Source organism: Hyalella azteca, unplaced genomic scaffold (genome assembly GCF_000764305.2).
Source record: "Hyalella azteca isolate HAZT.00-mixed unplaced genomic scaffold, Hazt_2.0.2 contig14342, whole genome shotgun sequence".
Taxonomy (NCBI): Eukaryota; Metazoa; Arthropoda; class Malacostraca; order Amphipoda; family Hyalellidae; genus Hyalella; species Hyalella azteca.
In genome coordinates this window covers 15,973-42,448 of record NW_025944232.1, presented here as the reverse complement: position 1 = coordinate 42,448, position 26,476 = coordinate 15,973, and the positions used below count along the sequence as shown (strand labels likewise).

The 26,476-nt window shown below is 39.6% G+C and overlaps 1 protein-coding gene across 1 annotated transcript; it reads right to left on the bottom strand.

The window, feature by feature from the left end:
* Positions 1-316: 316 nt before the first annotated feature.
* LOC108671645 (ATP-binding cassette sub-family C member 4) lies at positions 317-26,318 on the bottom strand (the record flags this gene model as incomplete). The annotated part of the gene is given in 5 exon segments (XM_018159214.2): positions 317-448; positions 3,514-3,715; positions 6,788-6,922; positions 7,490-7,600; positions 26,059-26,318. Coding segments are annotated over 5 exon segments (654 nt in total), but the record flags the coding sequence as incomplete, so codon positions are not given.
* Between the last annotated feature and the right edge of the window lie 158 nt (positions 26,319-26,476).

Below are 26,476 nucleotides of genomic sequence, written 5' to 3'. Positions count from 1 at the left end.
GTGCAACAAATTATTGATAACTGTATTGTTATCGGGAGCTGAGCTTCCCTAAAAGTTTCAGAACGCTAGCTAGTGGGAAAGTTGATGAAATATCGATTGCAAGATTTGATCATCACAGACAGACAGACACGAAAGCGAGCTAAGAAAAACGTGGTAATTAGTATTCGCTCAAATACCCGATATAAAGTACAGAGAAGCATTCCAAATGCTTTTTGGGTTCACTTTCATCAATTCTCAACATTCGAGATTCATAGAAATTAAATTAAAAAAACAAGAACCTCTTCCTTCATTACTAAGTGTAAGGAAACTAAAGTACCTGTAAGGGTCCGATCCAGAGGTAGTTGAGGAATATGACGGAAGAGTCGAACCTGTTGACGTCGTTAGAGAGCAGGTTCACCATCTGCCCGACGGTGGTGCCGGCTAGCGCCGACTTACTCAGTCGCAACGACTGATCCAACACAACAATAAACATATACTGTACATACAATCTTTAGTCGAAATTTTGACGAAAATTTTAGAAGCAAAGAAAACGCAGAGGAAATTCTTCTTATAAAATTTACTGGCTTTATATTTGATTTGTAATTCTTCGTTTAAATATGATTGGAGCAAACTAATAATATTTTTTTTACACGGTATAAACGTTCAGATCTCTCGGGGGGGGGGGATAAATTATGCCTTATCAGCGTATTGTTAGTTTTTCGAATCGAGAGGCGTTTCATCCCGATTAGCTACGAAACGAAACACTTATCAATTATCAGTCAATTTCCGAGACAAGGCGGAACTTCCCGAGCCAAATAGAAGCTTTAAAAATTCCATGAATGTAGTACACCTTTTGAAGGAAACTCAATTGGACATAAGTTAATCCTTACAGTAAAATTTAAATTTGTTAAATGAATTTTTAAGACATTTTTCAAAAAAATTTCGTCAATTTTCAACGGTTTACACATGAAGCTACGGAAAATGATGTTCATTTTCCACCTTGTACACGAGAGTAAATTTTAGACAAGAGCATTCATGCCTACATTTAAATTTACGCAGTTTATATTTATAATTAGGATTTTCATCACAAGCATTTTCTAACTGCAAGACTAGTCACGACGAGAGCCTGCCAATTTAAAAAATACCAATCACCACAAATTTTAATCGTACCAATAGACAGCCCGAGTGCAAACCATTTGATGGTTTCTTATTTGTGAGTTTAAACTTTTGAAGTTGGAGGGGACGAAAAAAATTGATACCTGTATTTTCACCCGATCCAGTCAAGAGAGCGTTAAGAATGTCACAAAAGAACGAAGATATGATCATTCAAACGTAGGTATAATCGCAAGGTGTCGTTACAGAGTTCAGTCAAATTATGCGATAAAGTTGGATATTGCAAGGAAACTTAATTTTTATCGTGATAATAAGTTGAAACAAAAAATAAACTAGATAAAATTAATTTTATTAATTATTAATACTAAATTTAAACCTTGAAGGGATGCACGAATGGTTAGTGGGTTTAATTGAGAAAAACTGTATTAATTATGTTTGGAAAAATGAAAGGCAGATTCATAGATTAATAAGATTATAAGGTTCGCCCCACTCCTTCAGGCACAGGAGGTCCAGAATGACGAGTGAAGAGCCCAAAGAATACCTTCTTGTACAAGATAGCACAGCTAGCGATTCGAATCTGCATGCCGATGCGTTGAATGCCAAAAAAGAACGGGTGATGGGTGAAGATGTAGAAGAAGGAGCCAGAGACGACACCTGTGGCAAAAACCCAGCTCATCCATCGCTCGTCCAGGCCTGAATCCCCACTCAAGTTTCTGATGAGAAGCCCCAGCATGACTGGCTGCCCGATTCTGGAACACCAACTGCAGGGTTACGACCACGCATCTCTCGGCACTTCAATGAGTGGGACGCAAGCTTCGAGAAATTAAAACCTGAATAGAATTTAGAATCCAATTTAGGAAGAAGTGGATCAAGTGCATCATCTTCATGGGGAGTAAGGCTGAGGGGTAGCGGAGTGCTGTTAAACAGGGGGTGATGGACAGAAAACCGCGGGTAAAGGCACTGGCGACCGTAGAATGTGTAATGAAGGTTCTGATGAAGAACGGATAAGGAGGAAATGGGTGAGTTCGGGCGTTGGGACGGAGGGAATAAAAAAGGCTGATCGAGTTCCTTATGAGGGAGGATGAAGTATGGTAGGATTGTAGTTAGAGGATCGTAAAATGGGGGATAATAGAATAAATCGTTGGATGGGGATGATGGGCCATAAGGTGACTAGTTGGAAGTTGATAAAGCAATCCTCCAAAGAAGAGCTTATCGTCTAAATGTAGGCTGTTTATTTTGCATAAATAACGAGAGGGCAGCAGAGTGCAGGCGTTCTTCTGCATGCCATCAAGCAGTGAAGATAATTGAGAAGCACCGAAATTTATCATGTGTAGGTAAAAGACTGGACAAAAAATCTTAAAATATTAATAGCTTGCAGATTGAACATGGTTATATAGACTACTAGCAGATCTTTCCGTCGATGATAATATACAGTGGGGGGAAATAAATATTCGTACACTTGAAAAATCGTATTTTAATGTATGTAAGTACACAAACTTAACAGGAAAAGTGATTTAAATTATGTATAGAGACGCATAGTATTCAAAAATACTATCAAAAGAAATTAAATCTCAAAGCAACAAAAAACAATGCAACATGTTCACTTTTCGGGGTGAAAAAAGTATTCGTACAAAACAATAAATATAGTATTTTTGAATACTATGCGTCTCTATACATAATTTAAATCACTTTTCCTGTTAAGTTTGTGTACTTACATACATTAAAATACGATTTTTCATGTGTACGAATATTTATTTCCCCCCACTGTAATACAAATTTTGGCTAAGAGATAGTTTAATGTTAGGTAGAAGATTAAGCTGAAGAGTGAAAATTTGGGTAGACCAAATTGCTGATTAACCTGAGCCACAGTCCACCTGTTAATTATGAAGAAAGAATCGGTTTAATAAGAGGTGGTAGCCCCTAATGCTAAAAAGTATAGTTCAAATTCAAAACTTAATGCTAGCGATGATTAAGGATACTTTCAGAACATACATTAAATAAACCTGTCACGGTCGAATCTATTAAAATATCGAGAGACTGAAGCGCTGAAATCAATTGTAACCATTAATAACACGTGAAAGGTAAACTCCGAGTAAATTAATTCATCATAGCAGATATACTGGTAAGAGAGAAAAAAAACAAATTAATCCAATTCAAGAGTCAAAAACCAAGGATACCAAGCATTTTCGAAGAGAAACACTATTATGCCACACAAACGACAAACTCAAAGACTTAGCGAGGTCCTTCATGCGAAGCAAGACAGTAGAAAGAAGTTCATTATCGTCGGCTGAGCATCGATAAAACATGCATTGGGTAAACAAGGATTCATAAAATTGTAACCGCACTTCTCCAACCAGTAGAAACCAAAACCAAAAATGTAAGTTTGCCAAGAACTTGAACGAGGCGGCGCGGCGCACCAACCTTCCTGTACACTAGAGCGCTTGAGGCCACCCGCGCCTCCAGACTGAGTTGGCGGCAAAGAAAGTTGAAGGGATGGTAGACGACGATGTGGATGAGGGCCACGGCCACGATGGCAGCACCCGATAACATGGGGCTGCCCATGGGTGAAGCCAAGCCCTCGAAATGTCGGATGAGCCAACCCAAAACAAGGGGCTGAACTAACCTGCATGATGGGCAGTGCATCGACGGCGTATTTATTCAAGCTGAATTACGTGGGGAACTTCAGACTTAAAGCGAGCCTAAACAATTGCAAATACGATATGAAGACTAAACTGGAGCATCCCATGTACGCGATATGGAGAGAGATTCACTGTGGAAATGACTAATAAAAACGCCGAAATAATGGCTAATTACCATGAACGACAGCCAGGCCATTGCCGAGCGTTGTTACGAGCAGTTTTAGATGCAGTCGAATATTCCTACACGTGATATTCGAACACGTGAAGCAATAAGAAACGAGAGAAAAAACGACGACAAAGATTTCTACTAGCGAACTTGGAAAATAATGGCTGAACACCCGCAAACGAATGACCGAGGATTACCGATATTTAATATCCCGAATCACCTGTACATCAATGTTGAGGTACACGAAGATAAAACCAAGAACCATAACACTCAAATACCGTACCGGATAAATTGCAAATCTACCCTACATCACACGAGTATTCGCACACAAATGTACGAACATATACCTAATATTTCTTCGCATCAAAGTCGATCGAAGTATTTTCAATGACAAAGAAACGACGACCAAACATAAGAACAAGTCTATCATTGCGCGCACACATTATAAGTCTTGGCAGGCTTTCGTGTAGCTTCTGTCTTCATTATATTAGACCAACCTAATTATTTCATTGAGACACAAGTTTCTCAATGATATAATACCAATCTCAAGTAACTTCACATAATTCTAGGCATTTTGCGCAATTGATGCTCGTTAAAAATTGATAAGATACAGCAATGTGTGGGCATACCGCACATACAGAGCCTTCTGAGAGAGAATATCATGACGGGCCGACGTATGTCTTATGTTCACGGATCAAACGTTCGTTCACACGCGAACAAATGCGTCAAGTTAAAAAGAGCCAGAATGAGCTAAGCAAACATGAAGGAAGTTCAAGGGCGTTTCTTTTTAATGAGAAACTAGTAATGCGAAACTCACTGCATAGCGAGCCACACAAGCGGCTATTGGAAGGCATGATGCAGGCATTCAATTCCGTACAAAAAGCATCTATACTCATTTCAGAACTGCAAGGCATATGATCGTATAAATTCTCATAAAAGGAGAATTTCTAGAAAGCCTAAACTATTACATAATAAGTGAACAAGATAAACTTAATCTTATTTTATGACAGAACCACCTACGAAGTATCATTTAACTCCATACTTAGCCAATTTGCGGCATACGGCATGAGCAGCCAGGGAACATTGCTGTCTTTGTTCACAACTTGCCAAGATCATGCTCGACTAACTGACATGATTGCTCCGGAACAGTGTATAGCAGCTTGCTCAAGCTCTACCAAGCAAGAGAACATACACGATGACTTCGTATAACTCGTAAATTAGCTAGGAATGACACTGAGATGAAGAAAAATTAGCGTAAAATACCTTGCACGTCTAAGAATTGAAGGCAAATTATGCGACGAAAAACTAGCAAAAATGTCAATTTATAAGCGTTACAAAGTGGAATGGTGACCCTAGGCTACGCATGAGCAAGAAGAAACGCAACTCACGACCATAAACAAGTGGCTGCAGTAATAAGTGTATCATCAAGGACATTCGTTGCTGGGCGCTCAACTCGTGGCATGAAATATTACGGAGGGCTTTAAGAAGCAGGGAGAGAAGCTGCTCCACAGTAACAGCTTTTACAACTCATATGACCTAATAAAAATCGACATGACTGAACGTTACATAAGCAAAAATAGAACTCTGTTTCGCCTCCCAATATCTGAACGAGGTTGTGTGCAGGAATCTTGACTATGAAATAAACAAATCACTATTCAGAGAGGAACATGTTACTCGTATAGGTATTATGGAGGAGATTCTTTTTCAATTACTTTAAAAAAAAACAGATCAACAACAGCCAGTCACCGAAGTAACAATAAATCTCAAGGAATTGTGAGAAGCTTGTAAAAGAAATTGAGCTTCCCCGCTTGTACATAATAAAAATTGGGTCATTTCCCCCAACGCCTCAGTCAAGAGTGTAAGAGTGTTCAATTAAGAGTTGAAATAAATGCGCACATTCGAACGCTAAAGAATAACGCGATCGTATAGCAGCCTCTGCTGATAGAGGCTTGATCGCGACGTGTGAAGAGCAGAGTCAGGCTGCTATGCATCTGTACTGAGGTGCTGATACAACCTAACACCAGGCGCAATTATTGTGCGGTATTGATACATTCTTATCGAAAGATTACGTAACTGCACGCCTTTAACCTTCACCCAAAATAAAAGGCATTGAAAAACAATTGAAAAATGCACTACTCAAACAATTACATGCGAATATAGCTCAGGTACACGATTCTTTAAGCACATGTTATCAGTTTCTGAACTGCAAGGCAAATACGTACTAACGACATTCATGATTAAAAAAACATTCATGCAGAAAATATCAACTCATTAGCCGAAATTACGAACTCAACAAACATAGCGGTAGAGGAATGAGTTACTCCTTAATCCTGGTGGCAGTCATGCTACGCATCAGTTGTGATATAGAAGCAAGAGAAAAAATAACACGCTGCTACGGTGACTTGGAATCTCAAACCTGTCAAATTCATTAGCGAATCAAAGTGTAAATGATTTGACCTGTTCATACATGGTCAAGATCACCATCTGGTGTTCACTCTGCACAGTTAGTTTACGATAGTGTTTTGTATGAAAATATGCATTATGATAGAGTAGGCTTTGTAAATATGTATTACAGTAAATATGCATTATAGGTAGTAGAGCAGGCGTTGAAGAGAAGACCAAATATGGCCAGTCGTCGATTTTTGTCATGTTCGTGGCTTCCCTCCGGAGGTCTTAAACTAGTGCTTCGACCAGACCATACACAAACTGATATTAATACTGCAATTCTTCTGATGTTTAACCAGATAAACAAGGCGAGGGGCACATCCAGTACTAGTGATCGAGTGGCATTCCAACTTTTAATGAATCAAAAATATATCATAAACCCGAAATCAAGTCATTACATCTTTTTCATTCCAAGAGGGCACTACAGTCCCGAGTAGCGACGCACCTGAGGACGCACTCCTCGATGGCGGCGAGGAGGCCCACGGCGAAGTAGCGGAGGCCAAAGCAGCGCAGCAGCGCCCGCGCGTAGCTCGCTTTGCCGCGCCTCGCAGCGGCGAGCGCCCGCTCCTCCAACCAATATCTGCATCAGCGAAGACAATGTCAACGCTAGAGCTTCATACTTACACGATAAAAAATTTATTAAGGTCGATAGCTTACAAGTATTGCAGTTGAGAATTATTGAGGAAGGTCACTAAGAGCTTAACAGAGCACACAATGCATAGTTGAACTAGTATAAGGTTGACTCAAAAGCCCATTTTTGCGGATGTAGTTCGTTGTTCGCCTGTGACGTCACTGATCTCAGTGACGTCACGGGCATTAACCAATCACCAAAATGCGATCAAACCAGTCAACCAATCCGTCATGGGAATGACGAGATTGTTTACGTTTCTCGATCTACGTGACGTAAAAAAAAGCTGAACTGAAAGACGGAACTTCTCGTGGGTCAACCTTATATAGTTCAACCATGACAGAATGTGCTGCATCAAGTGCGATGAAATATGGTGAGCAGTAAGGATAGAGCGTGGTAGACCAAAGAGATAATATGTACTGGACCACGTGTATAGTTTACTGGATGGTAAGAAAATAGGAATAGAGTTTACAGGACGATAAGGATAGTGTGGACGATATGGGTCACGCCAACGCCCACCTCTCCATGGTGTCGCAGAGCGTCTTGGAAGCATCGCAGCGCTCCACTTCGTACAAGTCGTCGATGGTGAGGTCAGCAGTGCTGCCCTTCTTCAGCAGTGGCATCAACCACCTGTGTACGGGTTATCGTCAGTACACTTATATATTCAAAGTAATTATCCTCACTATAAAATAGCTTAGAATATAACACGCAGCTTCACTGCTTGCACCACCAGTTGTGTTATTATATGACTATCTTATGAGAGTCAAATTAATAGTAGCGCAGCAATAACAACAATCGCTTGCATTTCAAGTGCTTCGGATGCTTTCAGACACTTGAACTACTCACATCTTTGTGAATTCAGAATGGGTGTATTCATTTAACTAAATATGTCTAAATGTGATAAACTTCAATGAAAATTCCTGTATGAATTTAAACTCCATGAATTTTAATATAAGAATTGAAATGTAATAACGGCCAAATTGAAAAAACCTTATTGTGAGAAAAACTATTAGGTCGGAACTAGATTAAAAAGAATTTTAGTTTAATAGAGAGAAATAATATTCAATATGTATAGACATAGATTAAGGTGATACAAGTGAAGGCTACGAAGTTTTTTCGCCTGAATGTTACCCCATCCAAGAATGCAAGTGTAAGCATAAATCCGTAATATCGAATTAGAAATTATGATTACCTTTAATCAGATAAAATTTCGTATGTACAGAAACTATCCTACGATACAGTGCACAAGCTCGCCGTCAAATCGAGCACAATTTTCACATTTTCATTAATTTACCAAATGATTGAAATGAGTGACACGGTAGATTTAAGGCTCGATCTTTGCCCCTACTCAGATGGATAAAACAATCATACTTTGGTATGCTTCAGTGCACAGATCAAGCACCTCAATACGTATGAAAGCTAATAAGATAATATTATTTGCCAATAAATGTCAAGCGATGATTTTTAGGACAAGGTGACAGCGCGTTTCCCTGCCGGCATTGTTCTGATAAATGCTTAGTCATGCATGCAGTCCGCTATAAAAGCGCGCGCATATAGTCGCTTTCCAGCACACCAATACAAAACAAATGAGGGTTAATTTGAGTTCACTAAGAACTGGAATTAATGTTAGTACTATCACCTATATCGTTTGCTTGTACCAACTTCGTAACAAAGTCCTAGTAGTTGAATTATACCCGCAATTAAAAAGCGGCTATATATACAGAATGAAATATGCAGAATTCAGACGTGATCGTTGATTTCTAGCCATATTTTATAAAACGTATTAAGTTCAAATATGAATCTCGAACAAAGCATCTAGCGGAATTTGAATAAACTCAGCAGGAGATGAATAATCTTCAACCTTGACTTCAATGTAGCCTCAAAGTTAGAACGTGAAGTAAACGCTACCGAAAATAACTTGGCGACAGCCTGCAACCGTACGTCTGGCAACTTGTCTCCCACGATATCCAAACGTAAGATCCTGTAGGAAGCAAGCGAAACTATTTTAATTATTAATACAAAGCTTAAATCCGGGCGCAGAGGCTAAAAAATGAATTCAAAACCAGAATAATTCATGACATACAGCAATCGCCCAAGAAAGACAAATTCCGTCGAAATTATAGTAGCACCAATGCAAAACATGTGTTGCCATGACGACAGCAGTGGACGAATCCCGACGCGCTGACTGAACTTGACTCGATGTCGAGGAGCACGTGTAGCGGTGTAGGGAATTTCCCCTACGTAGGAAATCAGCCAACATTAATTCAAGTATTCAGTCAACATAAAGGTTTTAAGAAATTATGATTTAATAAGGTTAATACATCCGTGAAGCAGGAGATATTTCTAAAAATAGGTGGAGACATTTCGTGGCATCTTAATGTAAGAAATCTTGCCAACTATTGCTCCTCGAGTCCATAACATTGGTTCTTCTCCAGAACGCAAGATACACGGGCGGCAGGTTTGATTACCAAAAGTGTTCCTAATAGTAAATAACAAGAGAAGCAAGAATGTGCTCTTAGTCTTAAACGGCTAGATATAGTCGTGAATCATAGAGCAATTTATGAAGTCTGCAACATTATAGGATTAATTTAGTCATACTGAATGCTCACCAAACATAATTTAAAACGGGTGCACATATAGTGCTTTTAGTCTTTTAGATGCACAAATATGCAGATAAATTACGATAATATTGAGTCAAGTGGAAAGTTCAAAATGGCCAGGATTATAGTTAAACATCATGGCATCCAGATTTATGGTTAGGATAGAGGTAATGAAGAGAAAACCTTATAGCCTTAAGATGCCTTTATATAACGTCAATTAAAGTCGCTTCACAGCGCCCAGGCAGAGGCATAAGCAAAGATAATACACTATAAAAGAAAATATTCACCAGAGTACGCCTTCTAGTCGCAATTTAATTGGGCGGTCGAGCAACAGTGCTGAATAATGGTTAAATGACAGACAAGCAGTGCATAATCTAGAGTACCACATAAGTCTTATACACATCAGATTGAAGACCACTAAGTTTACTCGGAGAATTTAAATGGGCGACGAAAGACAACATGAACTTGCATACGAAAGAATTATAAACAACTGTAAATATTTCTATATCGGCTGGAATTAAAAAAATAGCTGTTTCAGAGTTTATTAGACCGTAGGCCTGTCGTCGATTCTTAAAATCGCAGAACACTCACAGCATTTTGCGGTCTCGAACTCGCAACTCACTGCTACAATTCTGCTATGCTTAACCGCCCGGCTCCTTGCCGATTCTGACCAGAAACTGGCGCACAGAGCTGGGTTCGAACCCGTACTGCACCTCTCTGCGCCAATCTTGGTACTCTGAAGTCTGAACTGTAACCACTGGGCCACCCTGCCCAACCACTGGGTCATAAAGTGTAGCGCAAAGATTACTTCTTAAGCATCATCTTGAAGAAGCCGGGATGGGAACTTTTTTCAACACACATGAGCTGATTCCAAATTAATTTCATTCACATTTGCTGATCAATATCAGAAGCATATTTTCTAGCAGAAAAATTTATACAAAATATTTGTTTTTATTTGCTTTTTAGTGGGTATTCGTTATTCATCAATATATGAAAATAATGTGAATTTTCAGTTTCCCATGCGCCAATATCATCGTGGTCATGCAACGTTAGTCTCTTAACCTTACTGCTTTGCCACAAACCAAACCGAGTGAAAGATTGGTGAAAGATTTTATGTAAAGTCAGACAGAAGTGTCTGGCATTGCATAAAATTCAGAAAAGAAGCGCGATATACATCCGTAAAACATGGCTGAATTGTGCATGGAAGATCGTGGGAACATTTATCGAATAGCTTCTTTGTTGTGGCTGAAAATATGGCAATTGCAGCCAAGAAAACAGTATTTACTCGCTTCCGCATGCAATGTCTCTTGCGAGCGAAGCAGGCAACAAATAGTTTTCCCTACTAAACTTGAAGCTCAAAATTACTCTTATTCTACTCTAGAAGGGAGTATTTTTTCTGATATTCCTGTTCGTAGTTGCGAACATGTGAAATATCGTATTCGTAAAAGGATGTGGCGAAAAATTAATTAAACAAGCTCTTTCTGATGTTGGAGACCGAAATCCTAATTATGCGTTTTACTGCGGACCACAGAATTCGCGGCCGCGGACCACAAAAACTAAGGCCGGAAATGAATGCTTACAGGATGTTTACTTATATAAATATTTCTATAGGACCGTATTCATGATCAAAATAATCTCTTTCACCAAATATTTACCAAAGAAATAAGTTTAAATAATTCAGTAAACATATAGTAAGATGCACCATCGTTTGACTAAATTCGTTTCAAGATATTCCCGTAAAAATATTTCGACGACTAACCAAATTCACACAGATATATAACGTCAATGCATCAGGGGAGCGTGCGCAGCGCATGCAGGGCCGTGTTGCAATTGCCGTTACCACAAATGCTGTCGCCGCAGACTTCGTTCACCGAACATAAAAATATCGACGCAGCATCGAACGTTCGTGCAGACTTGAGCAAGCTCGCCACTCAGCTCATAATTGAAGGCTGGCCCAGCAGAGCACTGAGTCACGCGCAACTCCGAGATCGTTTCATTCGTTTGCCATGTGAACATCAGTCTAACACGTTTTCAACACACTCAAACTGAATAATGATAACTTTACGCCAACAGAGTAAAGATTCAGCTCATTTCTAACAACCTATGGCCGAAAAATTTTTTATATAGTTCCAAGAGTGCGCATGAACTATTGAACCAAAACGGAACCAATCTAAACATGTTAAATCATGACGATCGTTAGTATTAACTGTAGTATAATATCGCTGTGTTGTGGCTGCAAAATTTCGGCAAGCGATCAAGGGTATTAAGTGTGCCTCTTCAGATGCAGCACTGTGGCGATTATTAAAACACCGTAACAAAACATTGAAAGAACTCGGCTTTATTTGTTCAGAATTGCAACAAAACCCGACTGAATACTATCAATAGAAATGAGTAAACACCTTTAAAAAAAAGACTCTGTTCACGAGCGAACATGACAACAAAATTAAATGTTATTATAGAACTTCAAGACCAATTGAGTTACTCATGCTTGATGTTGTGCAGTGCACTCCCGAACGTCTCACATTCAAAGGACTTGCAACTCATGTAGCCCAAAATAGCCGCTGAGTTAATGACTCAGCCGCTGGCGATGGGACCTTATTTCTATGGCAGCCATAACTAGCAATCATAAAGTAATTAAAAATCTTGAATGGATTACCAGTAGTTTGCGTCGGCAATTGAGGTACCTCCAAGTGCTATTCTATCACCAATTCCAATTCGAAAGTCGAATGTTTCTGGGAATGAGTAAAAGTTTCGTGCTTATGAGAGCAGACGTCATGATGATGCAGGTCTGTCGTGCATCGGGTTCGTTCGATGAGCTTGTATTTAGGATGCACTAAAAAGTGGCAAGTCTCAGATAGCATGTCCGTTGCAGATAACCCTTCTACAACAACCTAAAAGAGCACTCTGCTTTTCTCAAGTCTTCCATCTAAAATTATAGCATATGATCCAAATTCATAACTGTTTCCTGAAGTAGGTAAATATGCACGGCCTATGGCAGGAAACTTTCATGAACGAAATATTTATTTCCTAAAACGCATACGAATGCAAGGAAAAGACGTTTCTATACGTGGCAACTTATCAAAATTATCACTCAAGACAGTGAACAAATTCCGTGCGACTGAAATTCTGAACAAACTGAAAATTGGAAAGGTTTAAACTCGAAATTGCTATCACAGTGAAAAATCTTAAATCGAGGACACGAATGTAATTACATTAATATATTCCCAACTTCGTTAAAAAATTAGACCACAAAACCAGTTAGGAACCGGTTTTTCGCTCGCTAAATGTGGTAGCATCTCAGGCGGCATTTTATTATAAAATTCATTTTTGAGCCACTGCAGTGCCTCCATGTTCAATGGAGTTCGGAAGATTAGCAACAGTTTTTTTCAATAGAACCGGAATTATCCTGATCAAAACACAGCAACGTAAAGTAGTAGCAGTCATGACTCCATTTCCAGATAGTATAGATAGTAAACGAAACCAATGCAAACGAGCAAATACAAGTCTGAACGACAGGAAATTATAAATCTTAAACGAAAAACTATATACGGCGATAATGTGATGACGATACGTAAAATGAAGTCTTGATTTATTTATCTTGGTTAGAATTTATACTCAGGGACGCAGTCAGCAGGGAAACGAAGAGAAATTCATTATCACACTAACAATAAAGTTTTTTACGAAAATTGTTTGTCTCAAATATTAAGCAGAAAGCAATTGATCACGTGTAATATATCGAACAGTTACGAAACTAATCCAAGGTAATTGAAAGAAAGCTAAAAAGTAAACCTCGTTGTGCTCACGAACGTTCGAGACAGCGAGACAAGGACGGAGTTTTCTCTCGGCGCGGGGCCGCCCCAGACCCACTAGCACGTCCACGGGGACAGCCGGGGACCCGGACCATGATCGTCAGGAGGGGTTGGGACCTCTTACAGAGGTTGAGACATCTTAGTGGGATTGAGACACCTTACAGACGTTGTGACATCTTAGTGGGGTTGAGACACCTTACAGACGTTGAGACATCTTAGAGGGGTTGTGACACCTTACAGACGTTGAGACACCTTACAGACGTTGAGACACCTTACAGACACCTTACAGACGTTGAGACACCTTACAGACGTTGAGACACCTTACAGACGTTGAGACACCTTACAGACGTTGAGATACCTTACAGACGTTGAGACGTCTTAGAGGGGCTGAGACTAGTTCGAGGGTTAAGAGTTCCATGATGATTGAAAATTCTTGTTTTCCGAAGGCAATATCGCAAGAATTTATGCACATCATGGTGATGATACGCAGAAATCAATAGATCGATGTGAATCAACTAGCTAATCAGCACTGAGGGTTCCAAGCTCACAGACGTGAACATGAAACTGAACGAAAACACCGTCACAAGGAGCTTCACAAAATTATATACTTTAATTCATTGTAAAAATTGATGGAGCGAAGTGCCAAATTGTCGACCTTACCATTACCGTCATGAGCTGTCAGAGCATCTCGGGCAGAAAGTTTCAATCTAACGCATGCTGGTCTATTCACATGGCAGCACTGATAGTTCGTGTTATACGAGCATGTACAGTATAACACACGATAGTGCGGGATCAAATGCATCTCAAGAGATGCGATAAATGATACCTACACTAAAATAAAGAGGAATCTAATCCATTATAACATCCTGACATCCATTGAGACTATCTTTCAATCAGCAGGCATGGATCATCATTGGCATATTTATTAATGAAATCAGAATAAGATTATCGTTTATTGCTTCTGGGAAACAACGGCTAAATTTAGTACTAAATGGTCATCATATAAATTTTTGCCAGCTCTGTTACTGATAAATGGACGCGCAAGCCTCGCATACAATAATATTAGATTTATTCTCACATGCGATGATGCGAAGTACTGAAGAGGCTGTACAAAGATTTCACACTTCAGATAGACTTCAATTTATTATTTAAAATTACTCCTCAACACTCTGCGCACATTATTAGACAATCTTAAATTATCATTACTTATACAATGTACACCAAAATGTTCTTTCACATTTGAGATCTAATTTCCATAAAATTCTAAAAGGCGTAATCATCGAGACAAATCACATTAATGAGGTTTAGGATGTTAACTGAGGCTACTACATGTGGTTTGAATGATTAATTATCTATAATAAAACATTGCTATAAAATTTACAAGTCCGCCGTCACGAACAAAGGAAAACTCCCGAACAGCTCGAACCATTCCATCCTGACACACAAAATCAAGTCACGTAAGAATAAAGAAGTCCTGACTAACATAAATTAATATCACAAAAAGCATGAATCCCTATAAAGAAAGAAGAGCAAATCCTACAAAAACGGAATAAACGAAGCGATACTTTTTTATAATACGGCAAATATTCGATAGCCATTACAATAAAAAAAAGACCTTGCAGTAGCAGCGCTTGAGGGTCAAATGACATATATACAAAGAGGATCGCGGCGGAATACGTTCCAATAGAGTGCACATACATAACATAGTTTGATACCTGCGCTAGCTTATGTAACTTGATACGCAGGACCACTAATAACGCCAGTCATATCTTCTTTCCTAATAAATATTATCATTCACAGTAATGTTATTAAAGAAGCAGAAGCATTTGAATACAAGAACGTTTTCAGTCCTCATTTATCTTAATAATATTTAAAAGTGTGTTTTTTTCTAATCATCCCATATGCATCGTAGATACAATCGTCATATATATATAACCTTAAATTAGTGTATATGACTAGATCGTCGTCACTGACAACGAGCTTCTGTGTTAGGAGGATTGAAATAAGGTATACAATAAGACACTGCAAATTATAGTGAAATTGTACAAATTTCAAGTTACTGCTAATTTCGGAATTGAAATTACAATTAAACTTGAGAACAAGGGTCCGGCGGTTTGTAGCCTCTATTCCTGCAGCACCACTATAGAAATCGTAAAGAAGCGTCTGTTTAGCTTTTAAGCCGCTCTTTGAGGCTTAAAAGCGATGAATGTCGCACACAAAAAGCATTTTATCAAAGAGAATAAATTTGGGCATTCAACTAAAAAAATTACTGAATTACAATCGACATTATACACGAAAATAAACCAGGTAGAGTGATGGAAAATGTCAAATTGTAAATTTAATACGAGGCATCACGGTTTCATGGGAATAAGTACATTTTTCGTAATAAAGAAAAAAATAGCCACAGAGTGACACAGACAAAATGGAAATGATATAAACTGAATGATAACAAATCAACCCCGAAGTTCATGTTCCTCAAATAATTTTCAATTATCACGTAGTATGTACCCACCAGAAACGAACTATTGCCGTTTTTACCAGCAATGCGCCAAGCATCCAAGCGAGGCATTAAGAAATTTTAGTTCCTGTTGATGCGAGTGGATGCAAATTAAATAAAATAATCGCTGCCAACGGCCTCTACCAGGCCGTTGCTTCGACTGAAACAGGAGCATCTAGCGCCTGCCGACTGAGGTTCCTGGAAGAGGGGCTTCATAAGCCGCCTGTGCTACCCTTGAGCCTTCCATGGGACCCATGAGCCACCCGTGGGACCCATGAGCCGCCCGTGGGACCAATGAGCCGCCCGTGGGACCCATGAGCCGCCCATGGGACCCATGAGCCGCCCGTGGGACCCATGAGCCGCCCGTGGGACCCATGAGCCGCCCGTGGGACCAATGAGCCGCCCGTGGGACCTGGACCTATAATCCTTTTGTGGGGCCAAGAAGGGACGCCTGAGAGGTTGCTGCTGTCGTCCCAGACACGCCTGCAGCCCCAGACCGCCTGAGGCGCATCGCTGCTGTCGAGGTCACGGTCACGGCAGTGACATTCGCAATAAGACCAGCAGAGCGTACAGAAGAAACAGAAAAAAAGCAGGAAAAGAGCGACATGACCAATAGACGAGGTGGCAGTGAGCGAAACAGCGATGACTAAAAAAAATATAACTTAGTACTCAGTGCAGTGAGTAACAGAGAGCGCATTTTCTCGTCGACGAAAACGTGAAGTCACGGACGGACAGACAGACGGACAGACAGACGGATAGACAGACGGACGGACAGGACAGACGGACATGGCGAGCACAATAGTGGATTTTTTTCACAAATGAGAAAATGCGCTAAAAAGTCAGCGGCGACAAACCAACATTATAGTTGCAATAATAATAACTATTTCCAATGCAATAGCACTGCACTAACACAAAAAAGCATCGCACTATCAATAGTGTCGCATTAAAAGTAGATGCAACGACAGAGGCCAAAAATATTTTTTATCCTAACAATTGCACAGTTTGGCACCACGACCATGATGGACCATCTCACGGTCAGGCTCACCCCTCCTTATATGGTAGTCGGGTTCCCCGAACCGAGCAGCCTCATTTCGCAGTAATTTTACACGGTATGGGGAGGGGAGGGGGAGGGGAGGGTACCTATGCACCATCTCGTGTGCCGGATGCAGAGGCGCTACACACAAAATAATATGATTAGTACTCATGGGAGAACATAAAAACTGTCACATAAATAAGCTTAGCCGAAGACGAACGTTTTTCCTTTATAAATTTTTCATTCAATTAAATAGAAACAAAATAATTTGTTGTAAGAAAGGTACGTAAGTTTTGAACACAAAATCGTTCATGACGATAAACAAGTGAATAATTTTCCCGATTTCACAATCCTAAAAGCTCGAAGTGTTCAGCAAAAACAAAGGACAATGACATTAACAAAACATAATATAGGATATGACATGATAATTCGAAACCGCACCACTATGTAAATACTTGAACAATAGGATTGTCTGTTCAAATTCTAATTAATATTTCTACACACAGCGCAGAGATTATTATCATGAAAATTGGGACAGGAGGCCTAAAATTTAACATTATACGAGGGCTGCGCAACAAAAAAAAGCCGTGTCTCATGAGGGTCATTTTAGTATTTTGCGGGTCAAAGGATCCGTGAAAATGTAACATCCGAAAACCATTTCCGGCAAAACCTTTCATTTAAATATTGTGTAAATTAAACGACCATCTAAATGACGAGTAGGCGTGAACATTCACAGGAAGTGACTTGATACCTAACTACTGTTCGCGCGCAGGGATATAACGCTGTTCACGACTGCTACGGTCCCGCTTCCCCGTCCCGCACTGCAGCTCCATGCATGCAATAGGTGAGAACCTCACGTGAAATTTGAAAAAGTTATATTATCAATGTGGATTGTGCGCCATTTGCGTATAAGCTGCAGGAAGATAAACTGTATAATTTTGATTGAAGTTGCTTTAACATCATTACAAGGCTTATGCATCAGGTTAAGCGCACAAATTATATAAACCTGACGATGGTTTGTATTTGTAGCAAAAGCTCTTCACAACCACACAAGCAAAGGCCGGAAAAAATGTCACAGATAATTATACGTATTTTAAAAACGTACATCACTGTGGGACGATTATCACTTAACCTTGCGCTTATCAAGACCGTCGACGCATTTCAAATTTATAAACACCCGGCCAGAAAAAAATTCGACGTTAAAACATTGAAACAAGTCCAAAAATTGAATGGAATGTCCAAGTGCTTTGTACGTATAGGCCGAAATCCTCATTCAAATTACGCCCGTAAATAAGAACTAGAAGAGAATTGAAACTGAAAGTGGTTACAATTGTGGGAACACTGTTGTTCGGAGCATCATGTATAGGCGCGAGTGACGGTGTAAAAAACTTCGGGAGAACTGAGGGGTAAGACTTTCGCCTCGCGCGCACAGAGACGCGTCGTGCGTGGTTCGGACGCTAGGGTCAAGTGCATCTTGACCTTAACAAATGCAGCCCTACCGCGCACAGAGGAGGATGGAAGGGTGCGGCCTGCAGGCGTAAGGAATGACATGGCGCTTTTTATTATAGAACGGCACAATCAAGGAGCCTTCATTGCAAATATTGTTCTCCTGTTATCGTCATTACGTGAATGTAGAAAGACTCATTCGAACGCCCCTTTAAATCAGAGGTTCCAAAACTTCTGCAAGCAGGCGCCCCCTTAAACTCGCCATGGAATTCCTAGCGCCCCCCCCCCCAAAAAAAATCATATTTTGGATATTTTCAAAAATTTAAAATAGAAACCCGGATGAGGTTAAAAAAACCCAGATCTAGGTGGAAAAACCCATCGCTGGGAGCCGTGTGCTGGGGAGCGCAGTCGTGGGTAACAAAATTGACTCGTAAACAGGCCCTGCCGCCCTGGGCCCAACGCCAACCATCAGCATGCAATATCTACACATAGCCTCAGATCAATGAGCTATGGGTAACTCCGGCTAACAGTAAATCCGCTTTGCACAACACAGCCACTGCTTCACAGCGCCGGAGCACAACTGGCCGGAGCGCAACATGCGGCGCAGGTTAGGTTAGGTTACGTTAGGAGTAGCTGTTGCGGTAGGGCCTGTTGCGCCCCGGCCAGTTGTGCTCCGGCCTGTATGCGCTCCGGCCTGTATGCGCTCCGGCCTGTGACTGAACGGCGCTGTTGTGGTGGGCGCTTTGTGTCAAAAGCCGTGAAGATGCCCGGCTGCGTTACGCTCGGGAAGGTAAATGAATAGCACTGTGGACTTGGGCTATGCTGACCTCTAGCTATCCACCCCGTGTGCTGCACGTGACACGTGTTGTGTACAATTTCAACGTTCGAAGTTTCGAACTTCTGACGTCGATTTCGGTCTACCGCCCTCTTCTTCCTCACCGCACCGCAGATATTTTCATCGCCCCCAGGGGGGGCGGTACCGCCCACTTTGGGAGCCACTGCTTTAAATAAACAATAAAAAACAATCATGAAAGTTTAAATGCTTTGTTAATGAAAGTTTAAATCTTTTAATGTACGTATGTATTGAAATGAAAAATGTTCATTTCATTTATATTTATATATATAAGTCATTATTGAATTGAATTTTGAATCTAACCTTTGTTTGACAATGCCTCCGAATACGAGCTGTAATGATCGTTATGTTTAAGTTTCGTATGAGTCTTTGAAGCCAGACACTGCAATTATGCAGGGGCTGTTTGAGCGCACAACATCAATACTTATATATCGTATTTATACATCAACAGGACTTGAAATTTTATGTTTGTTTGTTGTTGAATCAAGAGGCATTGCATAACAGGAGAAGAGGACGGGCAGTGTAAAAAATTATAATTTATCATTAAAATCAATTAGAATTTAATTTAACAAGTTAAAATTTTTAGAAAGTTAACTGAATTCAGAATGACGGGATTCAGAATAACCAAATTTGGTATAACGGGATTCTCAAAATTCAGTGATTATAATATCCCTTGCAACGCCTGGCTTAGTTGCTAGAATTAATACATTTCTATGGTCGACAAATTTATTAAAAATTGATGAAAATATGATGACGATTGCAATGTATTAAAAATATATGCCTAAAAAATGTGTTTCACTTTGAACGTGATAAATGTTGAGACGCGCTCAGCGAACCCATACATCCACGGTATGTGTGACCAGCACAGAGCATCGAACGAACACGTACAGGGCAAGACCTCATCAACAAAATTGACAAACAAACTAGATGCATTGACGTCCCTCTAACGTCAGAAAACGATTAATGATCTTTCTATGCAGTGTACTAACACTAATTTTCGATTAGCAGGGGCCTCGGATCAGCAGTGTAAGTGAAATATGTATCAGTTTAATGGCCGCATGTCGACCAAGTTCATGGGGAGTAATTAATGCATGCTACACATCAGCAGAAGTTAAATCGTTCCATGTGCATAGTTTCGAGAGCAAGAAGTCACAACTGCAGTATACACCGTATAGTGTCATAGCTCAAGGTATCGTAGAAAAGGGCGAGGTGTAAAACATTATATTTAATTACATAATCATTAACAAAAAATGAAGTTAATAGAACATTTGGCTGACCGACGTTAATTGTTATGATAGTGAAATTATTACGCACCAACAAACTTCATTAATCTCAAGATTAAACTTGAAAACGTATCGAAAAAATAAGGGTTTATCGAGTATGTTCCTCTTATGTTGCGTTCGTTCCTATTATATATTATTTCAATTCTAAATCCTCCAATTATAAGCAGATAGATGATCAATTTTTCTAATTGACCGATGTTCAAATAGACACTTAACATATGCACGTACATCTGATTATTTGTACAACAGCAGGTCTGTCCGGAATTGCGCTGCAGGTCTGATTGCACATCAGCTAAACTCTCACTCTGAACACCACTATAAGATACGACATCTCGACTGAGCAAAGCCAGGGGCACCTTCTGCAGCTTAAGTAACATCTGCATGTCAATACAGAATAGCATCCATACCAAGCGGAAACTTCAATAGCTGTTGTAGCGTTCATTCGGCCGTAGGCCGGTCGCCGATTCTTAACATCGCAGAACATTCACAACTTGTTGCGGTCTCAAGTACGCAACTCACTGCTCCAATTCTGCTTTGCTTGATCACCCGACCTCCTTGCCGATCCTAACCAGAAACTGGCGTACAGATCTAGGATCGAACCCGCACCTCTATGCCTCAGCCCTGGTACTCTGTTAACCATTGGGCTACCCTTCCCAGAGTTTACCAGAATCTTGTATTATCAGCTCTTCTGTACGCCTCAGAATACGGGCGTATGACTTACAGCGACTTCAACAAACTGTTAGTCTTTCACACCAGAAGTCTGCGGAGAATCCTGATCAACAATCTGTCCGGAAAAAATATCCAATGATAAGCTGGTTGTTCGGCGGACAACATGATATGGCCACAATCTTGATGAGAAAGGATTGGCCGCGTCATCCCAGATGGGAGCAACTCCATCGCTAAACTGCGCTCTCCACTGCTTTTCCCTACAAACGCAACTGCTCTGCAGTCTGCACTGATGCTAGAGGGACATCGCAAGCGAGGCGGCCCAACAGAACCTAGCGGCGAGCTGGGGACTGAACAATAAACAGCTGGGGCAGTATATGGGGAGGCTGGCTCCGGACAGACAGGAGAGGAAGAGATTTGTTGCAGTGCTGCCCTACGTGTGGCGACCGGCAGAACGGGTAGCAAGTGAGTAACAACAGCGGGCTACGCAAAAAAATTAGATACATTTTACAGTGTAGCACTTAAAACAGAATTGAATTGGGTTTATCGCGAACAAGATACATTTCAATGCACAATTAAACCGGAATATTCATGAGGCCTCAGTGCGTGTGAAAATATATCTAAGAATCTATTAAGCCCTATTTAACTGAAAAAATATTTTACTTGTGAGATTTTCAATTAATTCAGTATAGAAAATTATAATCGATTTACCTTGCTTTACCGGTGCCTGCCAATAGTTTCCGCATTATTACTTTCAGCAGAAGTCGAACGACGTACGTACTGCGCTCTGTTCCCTGTGAAGCCACAACCAAACCAACTCAGCCAACCAACTTATATATGCAGACGCAGATATGATGAGGTGGAAATGTTCTTCATCACTCCTTATTAGTTATTGCGTACCTAATTCTTCATTTATTGCAAGCCGGATGATCATATTTCCGAAATTTGGCAGATTTTTGATGTCAATTTGACGGGAATCTCTAATTATTCAAATTTAATCTGAGTAATAACCGGGTAACACTTTGAAATCCTCAAAATGAATTAACGAGGCCTCTTCACTATTGGTATTTCTAAGGCTATTGTTGGTTTAAACAGTCCAACACCAATAAATATTTGTTGAATTTCTCAAAAACTAATCATGAAAGATTAAGCAAAATCTTACTACGAATCCGTATAACATTTGAGCTCCAATTAACTTATCATAAGACGCGGAAATTGAGGCGCCGCAGAGTGTGGCTGAGCCCGGTATCAACAGCGCAGCAGTTGACCGGGCAAACGTCAACAAGCTGGGCGAGGCGAAACATCCCACCGCAAACACCAAGTGAGTCTTCGTCACACTAACTTTGACAATTTAGCGCCTTAAAGATCAATAAATAACAATCACAATTTTTTGTATCGAACAAGTCACATTTTTAATGTGATTTTCATAATTCAATTTCATTCTAATTAAGGAATAAGGCATTGATAAACTTTGATTTAAAATAAAGTTTAGCCATCAACTTACGGCGGAGAAGAATCCAATATATTATTGTGATAATTATTTTTCTTGAAAAACTTTGCCCAAATTGATTTAATTACGAATTATCAAGCTCCGTAACGCTGAATTAATCAGTATTGGAAGGTAAATATTCTTCAAGTAATAATACTTTTTTCAAACATTGCTCAATGTTTTGTTGCGAAGAAAAGTGAACTACGGTACTTCAAAGAAAAGTGTCGCGAACAAATCAGGGCGCATACTCTACTTTATAGAGAAACACTATAGCGAAAATGGGAAGGAGCGAAAGTGACCTTACGTAAAGGCCAAAACGCAGAACGTTTCTGAAGGAGTCCAACGTTCTCAAATTGGAAAATAATCTTTACTACCGGGCGCGATTTAGCGACGTTGCATACAGGTACTCTAGCTGCATTGTACCACCAACTCGACTGCATGTATCGCAGGTACACACGCTGCATTGTACCACCAACTCGACTGCATGTATCGCAGGTACTCACGCTGCATTGTACCACCAACTCGACTGCGTGTATCGCAGGTACTCACGCTGCATTGTACCACCAACTCGACTGCATGTATCGCAGGTACTCACGCTGCATTGTACCACCAACTCGACTGCATGCAACGCTGCCAGCCAAGCCATCAAACTGCATGATGATTGTCCCCCTGAATTTTCCGTGCTTGTTTCATTAGGCGTGGAGCTTCCAAATTAATGATTTCAAAATTGCTATGATTTCATCTAAAACACTTACAGAACAATCCATTTCTAGCAGTTAATGAATTTACGCGGTTTTCACAGATGCCGTATTGATAGAATAGCATTAATAAGGTTACTCAAGAATCCCAAGTGGTATATGAGGCCCAGAGAATGTGATTAGCATTAGACAAAGAAATAAAACAAAATAAAAAAAACTTTTAAAAACCATGCTTTCTTAACGGGCAAAAAAGAAAAACATCAACTCTTACATAACATTAAAGTTATGCAAAATTTTATGTAAGGTTATGTAAGAGTAAATGTTTTTCTTTTTTGTCCGTTAAGATAACATGGTTTTTAAAAGTTTTTTTCATTGTTTTTAGTTTTGTAAAGACCAGAAGAACGTGGTTTTTAATAAAAAATGGTTTTTAAAATTCATTTATTTTCTCATTTTTAGTTTAGCAATTTTAGCAATTCAAATCATTTTCCAGGGTTGGCAAGTCTGGATGTTTGACAAAAAAAGATTCTCAACTAATTCCCAACCGTGAATTTTTAGTTTTTTATTATTTTTTTAATTATTACTTCCGAAGATCAAATCTTGAATTGTTAGGCAGCATAAGCATGCATGCCAAATTTCAGGTTTCTAGGATCTTCAAAAGTGGTCTAATTTAAGGTTTGAATTTTTGATGACAGACAGACAGAATCGAAACGAAAATAAGAAAAAACGTTGTAAAAAACTGAAAGTTATGTGGCGCGGTGGCGCCCTTGATAATTGGAAAAGGATAACCATCAATAAATAATTTTTTGCGATGCTGATCGTATTTATTCACCAATAATGATCAGAGCTGCCACAACTTTATCGCTGCATCAGCATCAAGTCGTTCTTGCGATAATGTACCGCAGACATTCACAATACAAATTGTTTCAAACAATGGTCGAGAACATGAACTTAATTCACTATTTGATTCGAACGAATAAATCATTTTTGAGACTAATATTCTTACATGTGCATTAATAGAGAAATAAATACATAGTTCTCAAAGAAAAAAAATCACACCGAAATTCACTGTTGAATCATTAATGGAAGCCTAGATTACCATTCTAATACAGCTGCGAATTGTCGCCAGCATAACATTACAATTCTATTGTCAGTAGTAAAAATTATAATTCTATTGTCAGCAGCGTAGAATTATAATTCTATTTTTATCAATAAAATAAGACCCCCCTCTTGTTGACCGCATAAAAATTACACTTCTCAGTAGCAAAAAAAAAATTGACTTACCGTTGGCAGCGTTTAAATTAGTAGACTTTTCTTGCCTAACGGCTATCTCTATGATGAATAATTCTCCAAGTGACATTTAACAACTGTCGATAGAACAAACTAGCATTCTGTTTCAAATTTCATGCCGCTGGGACGGACAAGATCAAATGTTAGGCGACGTTCGCATATGCCACTCAATGACCTTTAAAAAACCTGCAACCAAGGCGTGAGATTCACGGTCGTTCATAAAAAGCAACAAAATGTGAAATTTCGATATCATTATAAACTGAATTTTGTGCACCCATTTAAAAAATTTCGCATCCAAAGTTTTAAACGTTGAATTAGTTAAATTCATAATTCAATCATGACTCTACTTAAAACTTTTAAATGAACGTCTAAAACTTGTTTCTCGTTGCAATAAGACGTAAAAAATTATGTGGCTAGCCCAGACGATGCGCACCGTCATTCGGAGGCTGCAGCCAGAAATACCTTCATAAAACTTGACATTTTTCACGATAAAACGACTACTCAATAACTTAACAATTCCCATAGGTACTAAAGCTAAACTTCCGTGCTACGGAACATGAAAATCATTTTCTTTTAGCACCGAATAAAAAGACGCGTATTTTAATAGGAATGTGATGCGTAGTATTGCGACTGTTATTTAAAAACATGGTACGGCTGGTTTAAATTTCGAGTAGATCATTTTATAATCTAAGCATTTACATCCCCTTCCTTACATACACGATGAAGCTAAATCTCCTATCTAGCGCAATAAACGTCATCAAAATAAATCTAAATTGAGCAGATAGACTCGACTCAATTCAGTACTTCGATATCGAAAGACTTTTTACTTTAAAATTCCTAGTAATTACTTCAAGTACAGAAGAGAAATAAGAAGAGTCCAGTTGAATATTAATCAAATGGCGATGGGACCAAAACAGTGCTCCACTAACAGGGAATGTCTGCCTGTCAGTGTCAGGCATCTCTAGAAACTTAAAAAGAAAGATAGGAATTTTTAATTCGTCTTCGAAAAACCATGCACCAGTATAAGCCTAATATGTAATGATTATCGTAACTCTTCCACTCCTGATAATTTTAAGAGGATATTACTCTAAAACAGAATTACTCTAAAACAGAAGAATTCTGAAAAACGTAGGCTAACTTAAGATTTCTATTTAGACATTGAAAATCAAAACTGATAAACCCCAAATTCTTCAAAATCGTACGATTAAGAAGAGTTTGGCTGCGGGCTACTAGCAACCGCACTTCGATACATTTCTGTCTAACGTACAAGGAATTTCGGTAAAAAAAAACGATGGAATACGTTAGTCAGAAAATCATTGCAGAACACCTACAAACATTTTCTAATGCTTCCAAAAAATACCCGGTAACAAGTGACAAATCTCATTTGAATTAACTGGGAAACGGTGAGAAAGATTTGAAATACTCACCAAAACGATAACTTAGATATCCAGCTTGCCGTCGCTCTGGGATTTGGTTTGAGCTTTTCCTTGGATTGATCCATTGTCACAACGCTTTCATAACGTTCACCGCAAAATACAAGGGCGAGCTGTTTCGTAAACAACCGTCACTCACGAACTCCCGTCGGCGACTAAATTCTCATTCCTCATTCCTCAACTGCAGCCATGCCGTGCGTCGGCGCAACGTACTACAGCTGACCGGCCGCTGCAGCGCTCCCACCATCTCGATCTTTGGCTCAATGACAAGTGCAGTTACTGCAGTTGTCGTACCATGGACGAGCAGGCGACTCCATAATCTTTGGGAACCTGTTGTCGCAAAGAATCAAAAATATAACTCAGTACTCACTGCAGTGAGTGACAGAGAGCGCATTTTCTCGTCGACGAAAAC